Raw genomic sequence first — 22,140 nt, forward strand, 5'->3', positions numbered from 1 at the left:
AGAATGCTTTGCTCAAAGGCAAAGTTCAACCAGATCATGAAAAAGCTAAATGATGTTCCTCACTCCTACTTTCACACCGACCGACACGTGAGGCTCAAACAGCGGCTGAAGTATTCACCTGCTTCAGTCCCTCTAGCACACAGACCAAAATAAAGATGGCCGACACGTGTCCACTTCCTCCCACTGTCCAGAAATAAATCTGAAATATCTCTGATCTAGACCAATCCTGAGTCAGTCTCCGCTGTCAATCAGGACGTCTCAGCCTGTCTTTATATCATCAGATAACGGATTGAAACCAAACTGATCAGAAACACTTGAACAAACATCAGTGAGATGTTTCAGGAGGAGCAGGACCTGAGCTGTTCAGTGACTGATGGACTTCAACGAGACTCAGAACCCAACAGGAGGTCGGATCCATCAGGAACCCCCATGTGTGGGTGGTTCTGAGGAAGGAGGACACTGGAACTGGGTTAATGACCTAATCAGAGACCTAAATAACCTGGCTGCTGTAGATCAGTGTGAACACGCAGAGGGTCAGGACCCAGAGTTCACCTCTGACCCCTGACCCCTGACCTCTGACCCTGACAGAGGACAGACCGACAGTCCGAGAGAGGACAGACAGACAGGTCTCCGGCACGCTCTCACCTTGGCTGCCGCTGGGAGGCCATGGCCCTTCGAGACTCCTCCCCCAGCCGGCTGAGGGAGGGCGAGCGGCTCCGCGCCCCCCTCCCCATGGTCCGGACCACCACGGTGCCATTGGGGCTGCCGCTGGGCATCTGCTGGAGCAGCTGGGGGGACAGGCTGCGGTGCAACGCCGACGAGCCAGGCTGCGACTGGCCCTGCTGGGGGGCCCTGTGCGGGTGGTGCTGCTGCAGGTGAGGGGCCCAGCCGCCGGGGGAGCCGGGCTGCTGCTGCTGCTGCTGCTGCTGGTACTGACTGACGCTCAGGTTGTTGTCGCTGTTGGAACGCAGCAGAACCCGCGGAGCCAACAACGACGAGGGAGACGAGCTGTTTCCTCCGCTGCTGCCGGAAGCTGGACCCCGGCGGCGTTTGGAGTAGGCTGGGGCCTCACGGAAAGGCACTGCACAAGAGGGGGGGGGGGGAGAGAGGCAGAGGGAGGGAGAGGGAGGGAGAGGGAGAGGGAGAGGGAGAGGGAGGGAGAGGGAGAGGGAGAGGGAATTAAATTCATTCATACTGGACTGTTTTTATTCATCTTGGCTCTTTTCTGGTCCCATGGGACGTGGATTTAAAGTCTCGGGAACATCTATCTACCTTTTTCTTTACCCATTCATCCATCTGTCTGTCCATCATCTATCTATCCATCCATCTGTCTGTCCATCATCTATCTATCCATCCATCTGTCTGTCCATCATCTATCTGTCCATCCATCTGTCTGTCCATCCGTCCACCATCCATCATCTAAATATCGATCCCATACTCACACTATTGAGCTAACTGATGATTGGCTCCTCTCTCTCTCTCTCTCTCTCTCTCTCTCTCTCTCTCCTTCTCTCTCTCACTCTCTCTCTCCCTCCCTCTCTCCTTGACGTGTTGATGAAGAGAAGAGGTGCTAACAGCTAATGAGCTAGCACATACTGTTTGCATGCGTCTCTGTGGTGTGTGGTTTCCAAGCAGCTAAACACTCACACACACAGACACACACACAAAAACACACACTCACACACACTCACACACTCACACACACACACACACACACACACACACACACACACACACACAGAAATACATGGACCTGCTCTGTTTCTGGGAATCATTTGCACACTAAGGGTTTTTGGTGTCGAGGAGCTGGAACCAAAACCCAGGATCTCCTCAGTTTGAAAGTCTCTTTTCAGATCCATCGTTAACATGTCGGGGGGGGAAATGTCATATTCAAAACGTCCATCAGAGGGAGCAACAGTACTTCTGCGTCATGTTCACGTCCTTTAAAGAACCTTTAACTTCCAGCTACATCATGGACGACATTCGCTGAGACACAAGATATTTTTAAATGAAGATTTAAAGATTTAAATCTCTGTTCCACTTTCTTTTATCTGATCGTTAGAAATCTCACACAAGAACAAAAGAAAGACGGAATCAATTCTTTACGTTTCATAAACGTCCCACAATGCACTGCGGGTGCCTGAGAGATGACAGATGGGTAAATTACTGTTATGTGGCACAGCGCTGTCAGTGGTGACGCAAAATGGTGATGATTCATAACTTCCCTTTCCTGCTCGCTGCAGAGTTTACGCTTTTTATTGGGTTTCTTACGTTCAGAAAAAAACTAAACTGGGGATTCAATTCAGAAGGTTTCTCAGACTTCTTCTAGAATTCATCCGAACGTTCCCTGATTTACACTTTTCTCAACATTCTCCCTCACCTATTCTGTGAACTGATGGAAACTGTGTCACCCGCCAGCTTTTCCTCATCTGACACTTCAGTCACTGATCTTTCCACTGTTTCATAAAAAGCTGTGTGAGATTCCAACATCTCAAACATCACAAGGTGCAAATCATTCATTTAAATATCAGTTTCAGAGATGGACCACTGTGGGGACGTGTGAATGTATAATGAGAGAAAACACTGATTCTTGAGGCTGTAACAGTCACTAATGGAACTTGGGACCAACCTGCACGTTTGAACACTTTCACACTGCGCTGCCACTTTAATGCTTCAGCTCTATGAATCCAATAAAAGCTACTTACTGGCACTGATGAGTGTTTCTTTACGAAAGTATGACTTCTAATATTAATAACGGCAGCAGAATGAGATCAGTGACGCTGAGCTGCTTCAGTGTGTATTGATTCCAACCGGATCCAGATTCTTCAGCAGCCTCCTCTCGCCTGGAGGCTCCACGGGCTCCATTGAGAAAACGAGTCACAGCGACCGGAACAAGGTTTCACACGCGCGCAGATGGTCAGCCTGTCTGGGCTGGTGCGGGTGAGAGGAACCGCATGTCCCCGCGTCTGTGCGTGTCTGTGCGTGTCTGTGCGCGTCTCCTCCAGCCGCGGAGCCTGGTTCCATCCCTCTCCCCCTCTGTGACCTACAAACCGGCCCCGGCGCTGCGCCTCCTCCCTCTCTTCAGCTTTTGATTATTATTCCTTTAACCTAAATACGCGCAGACCTGATTCCGTCCCGGTGAAGAAGAACCAGGACCTCGAGCGACGCGAGGAACCTTCTAGCAGAAGGATGAAGACAGGAGGTGACTCCACCTGAAGTTCACGCTGGAGCCAACGCGCACGGTTTGACACTGTGCGTGAAGAGGCAGCGGGATTCTTACCTTCCTTCTTTAAGGCATTGATGATCGACTTCATTTTCACTCCTGCTCTTTACTTGTCTTCGAGCTTCGTGTTCTTCATCTCCGACATCATCATCTTCACGATCGTCTTCTTCATCTTCATCGGGACTTTTTGTTTCTCCGACTTTCAGCTTCAGCACCACGGACAGCGACTCCGCGGAGACGAGCAGCCGCGCGCTGCGCACATGATCCCGACACCCCCCCCCCCCACTCCAATTACACACATATGAATACAACAACCCCGCCCCTCACACACACCCCCTTTCTCTTTACCACGAGAGAGAGTGAGAGAGGGCGAAAGAGAGGGGGGGGGGGAGAGACAGAGAGAGAGACACAGAGAGAGAGAGAGAGACAGAGACAGAGAGAGAGAGAGAGACAGAGACAGAGACAGAGACAGAGACAGAGACAGAGACAGAGAGAGAGAGAGAGAGAGAGAGACAGAGAGAGAGAGAGAGAGAGAGAGAGAGAGAGAGAGAGAGAGAGAGAGAGAGAGAGAGAGAGAGAGAGAGAGAGTTGCTGGTCCTCATGATGCTGCGAGGAGGAGCTTATAATAATAATAATTTTTCAGGTGCTAACACGACTGAATAAATCATTTTAAAGACCAAATTATATTTCTCCCACATTTCCTCCTGGATCAAGATATTTTAACACGAGTATAATTAATAAAGTAAATCTAATAACATATTTATTGCTTTAAGGATTATGGATGAAGTTCATGGTTATCATCTCTAGTGCTGTTCGGTTTACAAATGAGAAAAGTCTCCTCTACTACAGATCAGTTTTAATCTCAACACACTTTGTGTGTTTAAACTGTAAAATCATAAAATTATTAGGAACAAAACTGAATGAGATGAATTTTTCAAATGTTTCAGTGTCGGACCAAACGCTCAATTTAAAAAGCTTCAGCAGGAGAGCAGGAGCAAAGCAACGATTCTCCCATCGCAGCAATCACAGCCTCAGGTGTTGTGAAGACAACACACACACACACACACACACAAACACACACACCAACACAATAAAATCATATCTTCTCGAAACAGCCGAGTGAAAATAAAGGGTCTGCAAACAAAGGGCAAATCAAAATTTCATAACGCCAAATGTAGAAAAAGCGAAAGAGATCACGAGGGCCAGGATATAGAGAATAAATCACATGATCCCTTAACGCCTGTGAGATAAGAAGAAAGAACAGGTTGTTTTACAGCTCGAAAACTTCTTTCGTAAAGATTCTGAGAACAACTTCACATTCAAATCCATAACATGGAGGAAATTTGGACAATTGTTTAAAATTCTCCTGATCTGACAAACATTGAAGTGAAAGACAGAACAGAAGTGAAATCTGTGTTTCTGAACCAGACACTGGATCCTGTCAGGTTCCACACGTCAGAGACCTTCACCCAGTGGGAGCAGATCAACTGAACCCAAACAAACTGGTTCCACAGAGGCTGCTGTGGCTCAGTGGGTCGACCACACACCAGAGGTTTGAGCCCAGTCTCCCAGGGTCAGAGAAAGTCCTGCACATGGATGAAGCCATCAGGTCAACGAAGATTTGATTTCTATTAAAGGTCCGGTTCTGGTTCTGAAGCTCAGCTGCTGCTCATCCTGCTCTGTACAGATGTTGTGAGAGGAGGTTCTTAATGGAAGGAAAGTGCTAATTGGTGCTCGCTGAATAATTCATAGAAATATGAGAATAACATCATGAATACATTAGATGGATTATAGATAGATTCTCTATAGTATGTAAATCGTATGCAGTTTATTTGAGGAGGCGGTTGATGTCAGAGTCCGGAGTCGAACCAACAACCTCGAGAACAAAGCTGATCCATGACACCAGGATTAACAGACAGGTTCTGATTCTGATCTAGATTCATTCAAAATGTTTTTATTAAGTCTTTTGTTCGTTTTTAAGAAATTTCCGGAGTGGATATGACATCAGACCGCTGTTGGGGGGGGGGGGGGGGGGGGGGGGGCAAGCCAGCTGAGATACAACTCCTTTGTGTTGCTAGGCAACTCAGCTCCATACATCATTAAAGCCCTGCGTACACACCTGCCTGTCGTATGATGTAATGAGCATATGATCCTCTCTCTCTCCCTCGCTCTGCCAGCACACGGTTCGATTCCGTGCTCGCCCGCTGTGCCAAGACGTCGGGTCACACACTTCCTGCCTGAAGGCGCCTTGTTAAAGGTCGACTTCTCACGGATTCAAACGAGACGAGGAGTGACCCCCCCACCAGGCAGATGGCCCCACGCAAAGCATATGTTATCATAAACTATGCAATGATGCAGCGTGAGAGCAGATTCCCTTCATGACGAGGAAAATACACATTAGAGCTTCTCAGTAAGTTTCCCTTTGATCGTTCAATGAGCTGGAAATCACTTTAAAATCCAACAACTGTAGATATGGATTTATGCTCCAGTCACTGATCAGGTTTCATGAAGGAAACCAGGACGTCACTCAGGAGATCAAACTCAAAAGCCTCCGAATGAAGCCAGGTTTCACAAACTCATAGAAATCAGTCGTATGATTGTTTCATTGAGATCCCAAATGTGAAACAATGTCATATCTCAAAGAAAGTCATACAAATAATTCTGGATCTGCTCTCAAATGTATAAGTTTCATTTTTCAGTTGATTTAACACAACTCCTGTTCACAGAAATCACCACGAATCACAAATTACTGAAACAGTGAAAACAGCTCCGTTAATGATCCACAGCGAAGGAGTCGAAGCCTCGTTATAGGAAAATGATCCCGTTCTGATCCCCTCACTGGATCCCAGTAGATCCCACTGGAACTCATTAGATCCCAGTAGATCCCACTGGAACTTACTAGATCCTACTAGATCCCGATGGAACTCACTATATCCCACTAGATCCCACTGGAACTCACTAGATCCCAGTAGATCCCGGAACTCACTAGATCCCAGTAGATCCTGATGGAACTCACTACATCCCAGTAGATCCCAGTAGATCCCGAGCGAACTCACTAGATCCCACTAGATCCCAATGGAACTCACTAGATCCCAGTAGATCCTGATTGAACTCACTAGATCCCACTGGAACTCACTAGATCCCAGTAGATCCTGATGGAACTCACTAGATCCCAGTAGATCCCAGTAGATCCCGATGGAACTCACTAGATCCCACTAGATCCTCGCCCGGCCCCGGCCACACTGGGTCCAGTCTGGCTCAGGTCCAATCACCTCAAGTTTATTGGTTTGGCCAAATAGTAAATAATAATATAATGTGACACACTCACACACACACACACACACACACACACACACACACACACACACACACACAGACACACTCATCAGTAACCGCTGCTCACTTCATCGTGGTGTGAATCTAACTCTGTCACAAACCAGTTGCTTCTCATCTCTCTGATGTTTCTGGTCAGTTTGGTTTCCTCAGTTATTTGATGATATGAAAACAGACGCTGGGTTTTTATTAATTTACAGTTTCAGACACGGACGAACATTCTCATTAAAGATGTTTAATTCATTTCTCTTTGTCTCTAATTGATTTATTCCGGGATCGCGGTCCCGTCCACAGTCTTCCTAACATGCGTCTCTGTGTGGAGGTAAAAATAAACCCTGGTGCATAAACATGGCGTCCTCTCTGTCCTGTGAGACGCGTCCCAGCCTGACAGGTGGACGTCTTCCTGCAGGAGACACCTGCTGAGGGACTCTCATCAACATCCACTGATTCATTTGATTTCAGGTTTAAATCAGACTGAGCAGGTTTTAAGAGAAGCAAACAGAGCGTCTGCTAAACTGGGAAGAAATGAGTGTGAAGGTGGTGGATTGTGAATGTGTCACGTGCACGGATGTGTGTGTATGTGTGTGTTTGTGTGTGTCTGTGTTCGTGTGTGTGCTCCCTGACACTCTGGCAGCATGTGGTCTAATCGCGCCCATCTGTCAATCATCCTCACACAGGCTTACTGCTGTGTTAGAGAAATACAACAGACACGTTGGACTAATCTATTGTACACATTTCCAACAGATCATTTGTGTGTGTCTGTGTGTGTGTCTGCGTGTGGTTTTTGTCTCATTTTAGTGTTGTATTAGTCGTTTAAATGATTTGTTTTGTTCTCCTCGCTCCAGATGTTGTGTATCATTGTGTCCTCTGCTGCTCATAGTAATTTGTACAGTTAAATACCACAACACAGTTTTACGTCTACGTCAGAGGAACATCTGACATTTTGAGAAACACGACAACTTTTATGATTATAAAGTCATTATTAAAGTGTTAGTGTTGTGTTGTGTTGAATCAGAAGTTCATTCTGTCTCTGTGACAAAATAAAGAATCTGCAGCATCTCGTTCAGTTCAACGTCAAGTTTCACAAAGAACAAAATCCTTGATGTTATACATTAATATAATATCATATCAATATTATTATATAATGATTTTTATTTTATTATGTATCTTTTAGATCTATTATTGTGTTGTCCTGGATGAATGTACAATTTTTCTGTTCTTGTCACAAACACTTAAAATCTGAGGACAAATAAAGTCTCTGAGTGTGGGAGTGGTCACCTGGGATTGGTCACTTGGGATTGGTCACCTGGGATTGGTCACCTGGGATTGGTCACCTGCGAGTGGCCACCTGGGATTGGTCACCTGGGATTGGTCACCTGGGATTGGTCACCTGCAGCTGTGGTAATTTCCTGGTAACCCCACGCTCCGACCTTTACATGAACCACTAACTATTAGCTACACAACAGAGGTCACACACGTTAAGTGCATGACAGACGTCAGGCTGCACACGCTTGTCCACAGATCACAGGACCAGATAATTCACCTCATTCCAGCACCAGAGACCAAACTCACATCTTCTCCAGAGACGAGGAGGAACTCGGGGGAGGAGGAGCAAATGACGGATTGAACAATTCTCATTTCTGTGTTTCTTTGATTTGTCAATAACTATATCAGGTCAAAACAAATTTCATGTTTTCTTCTCTTCTGTCCTGACTCTCGTTTGTTGTGTAACTGTAGTGTTCTATGTTATTGTGCATTGTTTGTTTGTAAGTTACGTGACAATTGACTGAGAGTCACACAATCCACCCTGAAGAAGGAGGCGGGGCCAAACTCAACGTCCAAACATGGAGATGATTGGCGTCTGAATCCCCGCCCCACGATCACTCATGGTTTGGGACTGACATGGTGTGGTAGGAGGGAGGGGGGAGGAGGGAGGGGGGAGGGGGGAGGGGGGAGGTGAGCAACAGTGAGTTTAGCCGTTCACCAGGTCGCTGTCGAGTGAGGCAGCCGGCGGGGGGGGGAACGATTGCAGGATTACATCTTTAGTTTAGATTAGATTTCTCTCTCTCTCTCTCTCTCTCTCTCTCTCTCTCTCTCTCTCTCTCTCTCAGTTCACTCCCCCCTCAACCTCTTCTTCCTCCGTCCTCCTCTCTATATTTATCTATTTGTCTGTTCATCTTTTCTCATTTTCCCGAGGCCTCGTAATCCCCGAGCTGCTCTGACTCCACAGGATCTGAGTATGAGCTTCTTTCACTGGGTTCCAACCTAGAACCCATTTTCCACTGGTTACAAACCTGCTCGCTTCTGGTTGTTGTTTCTAAATGTGAATGAAAACCAGCAGTTCTCACTCTCAGGTCAAAGGACAGCAGACACAGGTTCTCATTGGTTCCGATCATCGTGGGAACAAAGTGTGAAAGCTCCTGGCAGGAAACCAGAGACGTGTCTCAACAGGATAAACAACAGAAACACAAACTCCTCTGAAGGTGACTGACTCCTGGTGTAAACATCAACTTTCTTTGAGACGAAGCTGAACCATGTCTCGATCAGGTGACGAGTGTGAGCTCCAGATCTTCATCAGTGAAGAAGAGGCGACGAAGCAACCAAGGTAGAAAATAGCTGGATGAAAAAAAAACTGGGACTTGTTCAAAAAATGTTTTTTTAATCCCTTTTTATAAGTTGGTGTGAAATCTTCCTCGTGTTCTCACCTCCCTCTCGTTCGCTCACACACACACACATGCAGAGAGAAATCACTCATTAACTTTATCCTCACTCACCAGCTTCCATGTTCATGCAGTCTGCAGGGAAATTAACCCTTTAATACTCAAAAATGTCAATCAGTCTGTGCAGCAGTGATTGAGTCGAGGAGCTTGACCAATCAGGAGTCAGTATCAGCTGTCAATCATGACGTCTGACCCTGTTTTTAAATCATCGAACAACTAATAATAACCAAAATGATCAGAAGCTTGAACAAACATCAGTGAGATAAGAACAACCTGAAATCACAGAAACCATCTTTCATCTTACGTCCACGTCCCATCTTCTAACATGGAGGAGGTGGGATTTATGACCTATCCTGCAGTCAGCCACCAGGGGGCGATGGAGACACCTGTTGTATAGTCCATGGTGTAAAACAAATTTTAAATTTAGTTTCAGATATGAAACCTGGAACCGTTGACCTGCGTGTTTCACCTCCACAACCAGGAGCGTAGCAGCGTTACACAAACTCAATCACCATCAATAGAAGAATCTAAAGTTCATCTCCCGACTCAATCAGATCCCGGCAGAAGAGCGCCGATCGGCCGACACTTCAGGAAACCGACCAATCAGCTCGCAGGGGATGAGCGCTCCCGCTGCACGAGGCATTGATCATTTCTCTAATCGGCCCCGGGGCCTTTCCCGGTGTAAACATCAACTTTCATCCTCTGGGCCACGCTGCCGTAATCCCACCGCGGGGATTACACCGGGGGGGCATTTAGGAGGATCAGACCGCCGGGGGATTTGAAATGTATCCGCAGGGAGATTCAGGAACGTACGCTGGGCGGCCGGAGGAGAATAGGTGAGGGAGGGATGGAGGGATGGAGGGATGGAGGGATGGAGGGATGGAGAAGAGAAGCTCTGCTACTCACCGATATCCGTCTCCTTGTGGTCCTTGATGAGCTCAGCAAGCTCAAAGTTCCCGGCGATAATGGCGACCTGGAGACGAGGAGGATGAGAGGAGGGACACAATGAAAAGAAATAAAAACACACAACTTGTCTGTGGAAATAGAAATAACAATAAAGGACAGAGCACAACTCAGAATTGACATTTTAATTTAAATAACTTTAGAGAGAAGAAGAAAGTAAATGTTGTTGTAAGAAGCAAAGAAACATGTGAGAAACAAGAGAAATTAACTTTACTGTTTGTTTGTGTGATTAGACAAATACAAAAAACTACTTTAACACAATCAACTGACTTTGGAATAAATAAAGAATCAACGTCTTTTCTAATTTGTGGTGATTCAGTGATTCCTTCAACTTCCAATCTCGGCTTTAATCGTCCGCAGCATGAAGTCAAGTAATCCATGACACACACACACCCACACACACACACGCAGACACACACATAACAGCGTGCACATGCATGCACAGTCACATGTTTGTTGTGACACAAATCAAGAGTTTTCATTCCTGAGATTTCTTCTGAACTTTGCTGTAAAGTGGAAATACACAAAAATAAAAACACCTATAAAATATTATCCAGTAAACAAATCAACACAAGCTTCTGGTCAAATTTTCTGTTTAAAATCAACAAAACCCTTTCCCTGAATTCATCATCATTTCACTGATTCTGATGGACTGGCCTCAGTGTGCTCTCTGGGTGTCCAGCAGGGGGCAGTAACGAGGTCTCCTCCCTCTCTGGGTGTGAGTTTGAAACCCGTCACTGACCCAGTTCCCGCTTCCTGTCGCTCGTTGCAGGTTCCCAGTTCGAGCCGAGCCGGGGTCATCGTGCAAACTCAGTCGTATCCCACACATGAGCTGCACACGTGCACGCTCCTGCTCTCGTGCACACACTCACACACTGACACAACCCTCAGGAGGAAGCTGGCAGCGTTATATAAGCCTGCACTGATTCCTGGAGAACTAACATGGAGCAGGAGGAGAGAGGAGAGGATGGAGAGCGGGTGTATTATTAAAGCCGAGCTGGCTGGAGAAGTAATTCTCTGCTCTCTGACCTTTTCTTCATATAAATAAAAACACAGCTTCAGTGAGAACAAGCACTTGGAGAACGTAACGCTGATGTTCTTCTTCCCCAGAACGGATCCTGTTGAATTTTTCAACGCGCTGCATTAATATACAATGTCCCTTTTTCTGGCTGATAGAAAAAGAGCTTTGAACTGAAACATGAGTCAATAAATGAGATGTTTCCTGGGAGCGAGGTGGAGGAGGGGACGTGTCCTTCATCATGAAGGCTGCCTGCTTCTCCCACTCGCTCTGAGGAGCTCCCATGGTGCACTGCTGTGACAGATCTGTGACAGGACGTTGTCCCGCAGGAGGACGGGACGTCAGGAGGACGAAAACTGATCGATGCTGAAGTGATTGTGTTTGAAAAGGACTCGGGTGTGAACCGCTCGTCCCCCTGACCCGGAGCCTGCTGCTTTAAATAGAAGATGGTTGAACCATCATCTTCTGAACAGCTGCTGTGAAACCAACTGAACCGGCGAGCGGCTCCTGAAGCTCTGACCGGCCACAGGCTCCATCCAAACCAGCTGGAGGCTCCGCCCCTCTACCCAGGCTCCGCCCCTCGCCTGGATGTTCAGGATGACAGTGATGTCACAGCTGAATCTCTGGATTCAGGATTTCAATTGAGTCCAAATCAACATCATTCAGATTGTTCCTCAGATCTGTCGTTGTGGCTCAGGAACCAATAAGAATCAGGAACCACAGCCACAGTTTTCTCCTCATTACCATGCATCCGCCAGCTTCCCCCCCACCACACCACCACCACTCCTGCCATCACCACCATCACCATCACCATCACCTCCCCCACATCCAGTCTCTTCCTGCTCTCCTCTGGTCGTCATGGAGACAGATGATTGTGTATAGAGCGGGGGGGGGGAGGAGGCGGAGCCCAGAGGAACATCAGCAGAACCTCTTCAGTTTGTCCCTCAGCTGCTGGATGAACGGGTGGGGGGGGGGGGGGGGGGGGCCCAGAGGAACATCAGCAGAACCTCTTCAGTTTGTCCCTCAGCTGCTGGACGAGAACTCAGAGACCACGAAGACGTTTGTTCCATGGACCACAGACACAACCAGCTGCAGCTGAACTGAGATCAGTTCATAACACTCTGAAGTTATTAACAACCAGAGTTTATCTCCAAGATTCAGCAGGAAACTGTGAAACATGAAGGATTCTGAACAGTCTACCTGTTCTTGACTCTGATTGGTTTGCAGACAGCGTCAGGCGGGGTTGGGGGGGGGGGGGGGATGAATGGAGGAAATGAATGGAGCGCCTAATTCTGTTGCCATGGTAACATCCTGGTGGTATTACTAGCAGCATCAGCACCTTCAGGCGCAGTACTCTACAGTACTCCAATAATACACAGTACTACAGTACTCCACTGTACTACAGTAATACACAGTAACACAGTACTCCACAGTTCTAGAGTTTTACACATTACCACAGTACTTAACAGTACTTCACTTCTCCACAGTACTACAGTACTACACAGTTTGAGCCTAATGAACGTCCTCATGGTTCAAATATAATATCGTAGGAGGTGAAGACTGAAGCTTCTTCTTCTTCTTCTTCTTTTGTTTAACGCGGTCTCTACTTCCTGATTTACAGGTTTATTTCCAGAATGAAAATAAAGGTCTGAGAGGATCTGGCCTCTCACATGTATATTTGAACAGTGACACACTGAACTACATCTGACTGAGAGAGAGACAGATGGAGAAGTGTAAGGACGTGTGTAGAGGGCGGGACCGAGAGGAAGTGACTGAACAGTGGAGAGAGGAGAGGAAGTGAAGATGAGAAATGAGGAAAGTGGAGATAAAAAGAGACAGAAAGTGAATGAAGTCCGGTGGAAGAGAGGAAGAGAAGCTTAGAGGAGAACAGGGCTCAGACCGGAGGAGAGGAGAGGAGAGGAAGAACAGAGGATTCGACCAAACTGTTCAAAGAGAGAAAATTACTTTGATCTCCTTCCAGAGAACAGAGCAGAGGAGGATCATGGGAGATTTCTGTGCTTCAGCGATGTTCATATTCTTCTTCCTGTTCCGCAATCTGCTATTTTCTGTATATGTCCAAAACAGGAAATACACAAAATCCTCCACAAAGCTAATTAAAAAAAAAGAATATACAAAATGGCCAATTATCTCAGGTGAAGCTGACTGAGTTGTTCCTGTTCTACCAGATGACCTCTGACCTCTGACCTCTGACCTCAACACAGCACCGACGATGAGCCTCATCATACGAGTGGAAGCTAATCTCTGCAGCCAGATCCCAACAGGAGCAGAGACGCCCACCTCCACCTGCCTCCTGCTCCCATTGGACGGTACCAGCTGTCAATCACACTGTGCTATCCACCCCCCCCCCCCCCCCCATACATCCGGTGCTTTACGGTCTGTTTGACTCTTATGATCATAATTCACTAAATGATCATCAGCTGTTTGAAGAAGAATTGAAACTAGAAAATGAGACAGAAACTCCTGAGGAGGATGTAATTTCCTCCACACACACACACACACACACAAACACACACACACAAACACAAACACACACGCGCACACACTGCTCCTGCTTTCGTCTCCTACATTTCCCAGAATGCCGAGCTCTCAGAGAACAGGCAGAAACCTGCTGCTGGGCTCCTGGCTCCATGTGTAGGTGGAGAGTGCAGCAGTGATAAAGATAGTAAGAGCCAGAGAGCGGGTTGTTGCACTCGGAGGAGTGAGAGTCCACAGCTTGTGTAGTGCTGTGTGTTGTTCTCTGATACAACACATCTGTGTGTGTGTATGTGTGTGTGTGTGTGTGTGTGTTTCACTTGTATTCCTGAAACACACAGTTTCCTTCCACTGTTTCGAAGTGATGACAAATTATTCTCCTATATATTTCCAGCACATTAGGAATCAAACAATTATTTGATTTTGTTCATTAGACGTTTTTATTAGATCATCATGATATTATCATAGCTTAGACAGTTTTACAGATGTAATATAATCTAATATAAAATTTACAGATTTTATTTTATCAAGTTATTCAAACATTTACTTTATATCTCTGGTTCTACTTCATTTTTCTATTCACCTTCTCTTTTGGTATTTTATCATTTAATCTATTTGACAACTAAATTGTTTTATATTTTCTTTTCTTTTCGTTAGTATTTAGATTTGAAATGTTTTATCTTTCCTTGTTTACGTGTGTTTCCTCATTTTAAATTGAGTCGTACGTTTCCTCACTTCCTGTTGATGTTGTTCTGCTCTGTGATTGGATGGGTGGCCTTATCTGCTTTTTATTTATTTTCTCATATTAAGTCTGATTGATATTATATATTATTTATTATTAACAAACACCATATGCTCTAAGTGCTCCTGCTCTTGCTGAACCTGCCTGAAGAGATGGTGGGCTGTGTTGCGTAACAGTGGAACAGCTCATCTCACTCAGCATCACGTTAGGATTCTGTCTTCTTGTTCTTCTCGTATTAATCTAAGTGTTTGAGCATCGAACCGGGAACATGAGCAGCACCGGACACGGTCAGTGACTCTAACTACTCCAGGTTATTGATCCTGAAGGCCGAGCGTCACGTGGAGGAGAACCAAGCTGCAGGTTCACGCCAACATGGAGACGCAGTTGAAATCTAGGCCACAGCCACAAACCTTCCACCGCAGCCGAGCGCTGGAACTCTGACTAACACCCTGACGCGCTCTTCCCTTCATGCAGCGCTCCACTGGAGTGGCTGTGGAGGACAGCCGAGGCCCCCTTGGGACTGCCTTTCATAAACGCCCGCCTGAAAATTGCTCTTTTGCAGCTGAGGCGCAGGTTACAAGTCATCATGGCAGCGAGGAAGCTCTCAGCGCCGCAGGGGTTTTTCTCTTTCCCTGGAATGGATGAGCTGCTGAAACATTCACACTTCAGCCATTACAAACACAAACATGTAGCCTTACACATGCACACGCACATACATGCATGTGACTCCAGCTCATGTGATATTCTCGCACAATTCCCTGTGCAGTTTTGCTTCTCTTTCACAAGTCAGGTGAAAACCTTCCGGCAGCAGTCAAGTGGATGTTGTTGTTGTTGATGTCGATTAAAAAAAGGTTTAAACTCAAAGTCGTATCTCAAGTTGTTTTTCAGCTTCAAATGAATCACGTTCGTCTCTATGCAGACGATCTCCTGCTTTAAACCACCAAACAGACGCTGTGGACGTTTGATGCTCTCAGTTCCCCTGTGAGCACAGTTGGACAGAAACAAATCTAATATCGTCCAGAAAGACATTTTACAATCCCTGGTCACAACTGGCATTGACCGAACTGTTACCATGGCAACAAATGGGACAGGGAAAGCGCACCGTGCTACTATAAATGTTTTCCCTGAGATAGAGGCTGTGTGTGTTTGTGTGTGTTTGTGTGTGTGTGTGTGTGTGTGTGTGTGTGTTCTACCTGAAATGGACTCTGGCTGTTGTAGTTCTTCACCTCTTTGTCGGCTCCACGGACCAGCAGCACTCTGGCACAGTTATCCTGACGGGAAAGAAAAACCAGTTAGAATAAAAGAAGCGAGAAAATGTTTTTTAAATAAACTCTGAAATCTTTTCACTTTCCTACTTTGTTCAGGAGAAAAAAAGAGGTTTGTTAGCTTCCAGTGACGTGAGCAGAATTTCCCCCAAAAGAAGAGGAAGAGGAAGAGGAGCAGGAAGTGATGAGTGAGGCTGAATGTGTGCACATCACAGCGCTGACACAGGAATGTGAAGAAAGACAGAACGTGTAGAACCTGTGTGAGGATGGAGCCTCGCTGGATGTTAGAGTGGATCTACTGCTGCACTCAGAGAACGAGGGAGTGAGAGAGAGAGAGAGAGAGAGAGAGAGAGAGCTGAGGGGTTTGAATCTGCTGCACAAATCGCCCACAAAGTGCTCAACCACGCATGCACCGTGCACACACACATGAATATAAAGACTGTTTTTAGATCCACAATAAGCTGCTGAGAGTTGGAGAAAAAACAAAAAACGCTCCGAGTCTCAAACTGATCCTGGAGCAGCGTTAAACGAGCGTGATGAGAGCGGAGCTGTTAGAATTACAAACGTCTCCGAGCTGACAGGTTCCACATCTTATTTTAAGACCCGTGATGCTTCTCCATCTGGTGGGAGGCAATCCCAACACATGCTTATTCTATATATATATATATATACACATAGGCTGCATTTGTAATGAGCTGTGAATATAGAGGAGAGTGATCTCATGTGTTTCAGAAGATAATTAGAAGTAGAGACTGGAGACACAGAGAGAATCACCACTCTGATGATGATGATGATGATGATGATGATGATGATGATGATGATGATGATGATGAGGAGGAGGAGGAGGAGGAGGAGGAGGAGGAGGAGGCCAAAGAGCTGACGTGTTTAAAAATAAACCTCAAATGACAACGATAATAAACCTATTTTTATAGAAAAGCCTTTAAACTCTGATATAACTGGTTTAAAAAGTTATAGTTTGTTTTTCATGTTGTCTTTATTATTTTATTATTATATTATATATAATATATTATATTATATTATGTTTTGGGGGCGGATCCAGGGACGGACCCAGCTGGAATCTGATTGGCCGCAGCAGTGCCCTGAACCGCCATTTTTTTATTCAATAAACAACAATTACTTTCAAACAATGAATTTGACAATTTGTTGAGAATTTTAATTTCTAAGATCTTTTAAAGATCACAAATTGAAAGAATATCCAATGATGAGTTTGTTTGTTTTCCAGCTGTAGAACATGAAACGAGCTCTGACTGGAACGTGCACTTTACTCAATCAGGAGCTGTGATGTTGGACATTAAATTGGCCCCTCATTGTAAATTGTGGCCCCTGATTTAGTAAATCCATTGTAACCTTGTTCAGATGAGAGATATAGAAAAACATGTCTTGTGTTTTACTCTAGTTAGTCTATTCTAAGACTAATTTACACCTCCAGGGGGCGACGGTGAGCTAACTGCTTGTTAACAATAGGAGAATCGTACAATAAATCATTTGATGAATTGTCTCCTGAAACAGAGGCTGTTTGAAGTTCCTCCCTCTTTCCTCCTCCTTCTCCATCATATTCCATAATCATCTCTGTGACCAGTGACCGGAGGATGTTGATAATCACACGGTTCATTTGCTTCAGAAGCAGAATTCTGAACGTTAGATGATGCTTCGGGCTCAAAGCTGCAGATCTGCGTGGAACTGGCTTCGCTCCAGTTGTAATGAGTTAATGGTCTCAGGTGACCGGCAGAACAAACAAGGGTCAGAGGTCACCGCCGCCCTGTGGCTGCAGCGTTCACCGAGGGTTGAATCAGAGGTTTTGAGATGGTTTGATTCTCCTCTGAGCGTTCAGGTGACAGACAGACTTCACTTCATCACCTCCACAGAGAAGAACATTTCAACCGCTGCGTTTGGGTTTGATGAGCCAAGTCATTCCAAAAACTGTATTTGTGACCTTGACCTTTGACCTTCAATTAACCAAATCTAATCAGTAATTCTGAGACTCAGTGAAAGAAAGGTGAAGAAATTCTCCAAAGGTTTTATAGAGATATCGTCCCTTGAGGTATTCAAGTTCTTAATTTTCACATGATCAATAAATCCCATGAAAGAGGTGAGTTTTTAAATTACATTTTTTTATTTGATACAAACTCACCACACCTCAGATTCATTCTCTATAAATGATCATGAAAGAAAATGATGTGACTTCAACAAATGTTGATATCGAGTGTTTATGTAACAATCTGCACCGGAGTCAGTGGGATTCATATTCCTGACGCACAGAGGACCAGTGGAATGAAACCAGGTTCCATCCACCTGCTCAGAGGCAGCAGCCATCTTATCTTCACCACTGCCTCAGGGAACAGGAACCATTAACTCAACCAGTACCAGCTGGTCTGAGGAGCCTGGTCATAGATATTAATATGATTTAAAGGAAGCAGATGATGTCGTTGTGTCTTCAGATCAAATAGCGTTAACTCTTCTTATTATTCATTATATTTGAGAAGAACCGTCTCTCGTCTCTGCGCTGACTCAGCAGAGTGAGCCGCTCCGTCCTCACGCTGCTCGGTCACTTCCTGTTGGAATCCGCTGCAGGATCTTTGTCCCGACTCCCAGGAGACAGAACTCTTTGCATGTTGTTTATCCTGCTCCTCTATTTGCAGATGGAAGTTTCCCCCGGAGAAAAGCCAGCGAGCCCCAGTCTGACGCTAATCACCATAAACGGTTAAAGTAGCAGGCGACGCAGCCTCAGGTTCAAACTGATCCTGATACTGAGGTAATTATTATTATCATCATTAATTAATGAATATAATAGAAAACTGTTAACAAACAAAGCTCCTCCAGCTTTTAAACACAGAGAATAAAATGTTGTGAAAGATTTATTCTCTCTATCTTTGTTCAGATTTCTGACTCAGCTGCTCCATCATCATTTTAACTTTCATAATATTTAGTTTCTCTTCATGCGACAGGACGATTCTCCACATTTCTCCCGACAAGTATCACTGCTGCAAGCATCTGGAAATAGTACCAGGTCAATCCAATACTGGTGTGTGCTGTCATCTCACACACACACAGACACACACACACACACACGTCACTCACCTGGTTGTACAGGGCACAGACGTGTAGAGCTGTGTTTCCAGAGGCGTTCTGGGCGCTCATGTCTGCTCCATAAAACAACAGATGCTCCAGATGCTGCACGTGGCCATGACGACAAGCCTGGGCACACACACACACACACACAAACACACACACACACACAAATCAATTCACTGTGAAGTACAAGGCTTTGATAGCCAGCAGTGGCAGTTGCAGCCCTCTAACACTAGATGTCAGTGTGCTGCAGAGCAGATGAGATAACATTAGGTGGAGAAGCAGCCGCAGCCTCCGGTTGAACCCGGGCATCCAGAGACGGAGCGAGAGCCGAGCCGGCGCCGGGGGAAGCTTCCAAATAATCCAATCACACGCCGGAGAGTTTAAATACAACTTCAAGAAAAACAAATGTAAAGTAAGTCTGTCGGAGAGGAACAGACAATTAGAGACAGAGTCCGGCCTCGAGCTCCTGCTGTGATGAGCCAATTCTCTCTGTAAATCCTATTAATGATCGGGGGGGAGATGCCAGAGAGGGGGGGGCCTAATTACAGCTCCTCTCAGAGTCTGAGACGTTTATGGAGGACGGACAGGAACGGAAGTGGCTCCTTGTGGAGCACCGTGTTTCACATTGAGCAGTGAAGCAGCCAGAGAAGAAGACGTCAGGCTCCATGTGTTTTAACGTCTGTTTTCACATTTCACTGCCGAGAACACAGAGCGTCTCCCAGAGGAATCCTGTGCTCTACTTATCTCCTGGAGGAAATTAAAAGAAACTGCAAATTAACGTAATGCTAACGAAGCCGAAATATCTCAGATACCAGCAGCGACATTTCAATTTGCTGATGTTTGCGTCGTTACCGTTTAAAATACTCATTTCAAACCTGATCCTTCTTATGATGCAAATATTGCAAAGATGAGTTAAACGATCTGAACACGTACGTTTTTATCCACGAGTCGAATATAACAATAAATAAATAGATAAATAGATAATTATGATCGTAGACATGGATTTAATATTTCTATATCTAGGTAATTAACAGCTGAGGATGTTAATTACATGTTGTCACGTCTGAAACGAGACGTGAGAGGAAGAGACTCTGCCACTTGACCGGAGGAGATATACACACACACACACACACACACACCCACCCACCCACCCACACACACACACACACACACACACATTCACACCCACTTACACACACACGGGGTGACTCTCGTTAAACGACTTCATCTTCCTCAGCACCCCCCCCCCCCCCCCCTACCTGGTGAACCTCGTGCCAGCCGTTCTCGTCCTGGCAGCAGACGGCCGCCTGGTGGCTCAGCAGGAGCTCGCAGCAGCCCGGGTCCCCCCCCACCACCACGCTGTGGTACAGGGGAGTCAGACCACGGCTGTCCTTGTAGTCCGGAGACGCTCCGAGCTCCAGCAGCGTCTGAGGAGGAGGTGTGTGTGGGGGGGAGGGTAAAAAACGGAATTTAACATTTGTATTATTAAAATTGATTTGATGGATTGAATAGATGAAACTGATTTCGCTGGTCTCAGCTGTTCAGTGATCAGCTTCGTGTTCACATCCACAGTGAGAGCGCTCGTCTATTTATCATTTCACTGTTAACTGTCAGGTCTGCACACAGGACCATGAGGTTGTGTTACCATGAGCGTGACCTGGTTCTTGGAGCGAGCAGCTTTGTGGAGGGAGGTCATGCCGTCCTTGGCCCTGAAGTCCAGGTGAGCTCCTCCGTTCTTCAGAACCTTGATCAGCTCCACGACTCCGTCCAGGTGAGCGGCGAAGGTCAGAGGACTCTCTACAAAGAGAAGAGACGACACGAGTTTGAACCCAGAGCAGCAGGTTTATCGTTCTGTTCATTTTAATAAACTCATAAAACACAATGTGATTAAAACAGTGGGTCGAAGAAAAGTCTGCTTTCATTTTTAAGTCTTGTAAATGTTATGTTGTTAATAACCGCAGCTTCGACCTGTCGAGGATTTCATGAAGCATTCTTTCTTTTCTGGAAACTCATTTGAGAAAGTATCACAATGAAAAATCCGTCATTCTAGTTTTTACTTCCTTAGAACAGAGTTTAGTTAACAGATTTCTATAGATAACTATCATCTGAATAACAATGACAATCTACAGTGATCCTGATAATGTTCCCTGATGGCAACGCAAATGAAATGTGTCCGAGCACAGAACCCTGGGGAACCCCACGATTAACATTGTTGCTCACAGATGATTCTTAGTTGATTTGTACAAATTGGAATTGATTTAATGAATACGATTTCATCCACTGTAGGACGGTCCAGGATGTGACGTGGACAGAAGACGAGGACAGAGACGAGTCCTTCATCTGGAGCTGTAACAATCTGAGATGTGATTATGTAGAAACAGAAACTCTGGTTATACGTTGTTGTTCCGTAGACACACAGCTGATCAGAGGTTTCCAGTCTCAATAGAGAACTGCAGCTCATCACGACCGACTTGTTTTCACTTTCCTTTTTAAGCTTCATAATGTATGAGAATCATTTTAAGTGACTTGGCTCATTGTGTCGTGTTGTGAGTCTCAGACGAGGCTCCACGCTGCCTCCTGTGTTTCACTTAAAATATCATAAAGTCTATTTTGGGCTTGTTTCCTGCAGTTGGCTCACATTTCACTGTGTCTGCTCACAAGCTGCAGCTCAGCTGACTCCAGGCCACAGAATCTTTATCAGTCTCTTCACGGCAGCTCGCTGGTGGATGTGTTTACGTTTGAGTGACACAGTGCTCACCTGCAGGAGGAGGCTGAGGAAGAGGTTGAGGAAGAGGCTGAGGAAGAGGAAGCTGCAGCGTGTGAACGACGGCATAGAGGAACGTGAAAGGAAATCGTATCCACACGTGAAAGTGAAGAACTTGAAGTGATAAACTGCCTTTGATCTGCTTCATCTCAGATTCCATAGCTTTTATTTTGCTTCGATGTTCAGCAGGTTTATAAATAGGTCAATTTCTTTGATCAATCAAAACATAATAATATGAATCGAAACAGTCAGACGTGTCCGAATCTTATTCATGTTTTTACTCTGTTAAAGAAAGTCCTGCTCCTAGTTAATTAATGTGTTTCCTCTGTGTGTGGCTGAACCTTCACAGCAAGTGGAAGTTTTCCATTTGATCTGTTAAGAATTAATAAAACTGAGATTCGGTTCCAAACATATTCAACAATCTTCATTTGACGAATAAATCAAGTTGATCAAAACAAATCATTTTTGTACAGTCCCTAAGCTAAATGATGTTTGTCTGTTGCACAATTTTTAAATCACAAAACGG

The 22,140-nt window shown here is 45.6% G+C and overlaps 1 protein-coding gene across 1 annotated transcript in view; it reads right to left on the reverse strand.

Moving 5' to 3' along the window:
- Positions 1 to 22,140, reverse strand: part of LOC133957287 (SH3 and multiple ankyrin repeat domains protein 2-like) — a 68,528-nt gene that overhangs the window by 33,568 nt on the left and 12,820 nt on the right. The window contains 6 exon segments of the mRNA XM_062392791.1: positions 646 to 1,081; positions 10,183 to 10,249; positions 15,686 to 15,763; positions 18,857 to 18,973; positions 20,110 to 20,277; positions 20,496 to 20,647. Coding sequence (XP_062248775.1) covers positions 646 to 1,081; positions 10,183 to 10,249; positions 15,686 to 15,763; positions 18,857 to 18,973; positions 20,110 to 20,277; positions 20,496 to 20,647 — 1,018 coding nt within the window.

The sequence above is a fragment of the Platichthys flesus genome, chromosome 1, assembly GCF_949316205.1.
Source record: "Platichthys flesus chromosome 1, fPlaFle2.1, whole genome shotgun sequence".
Taxonomy (NCBI): Eukaryota; Metazoa; Chordata; class Actinopteri; order Pleuronectiformes; family Pleuronectidae; genus Platichthys; species Platichthys flesus.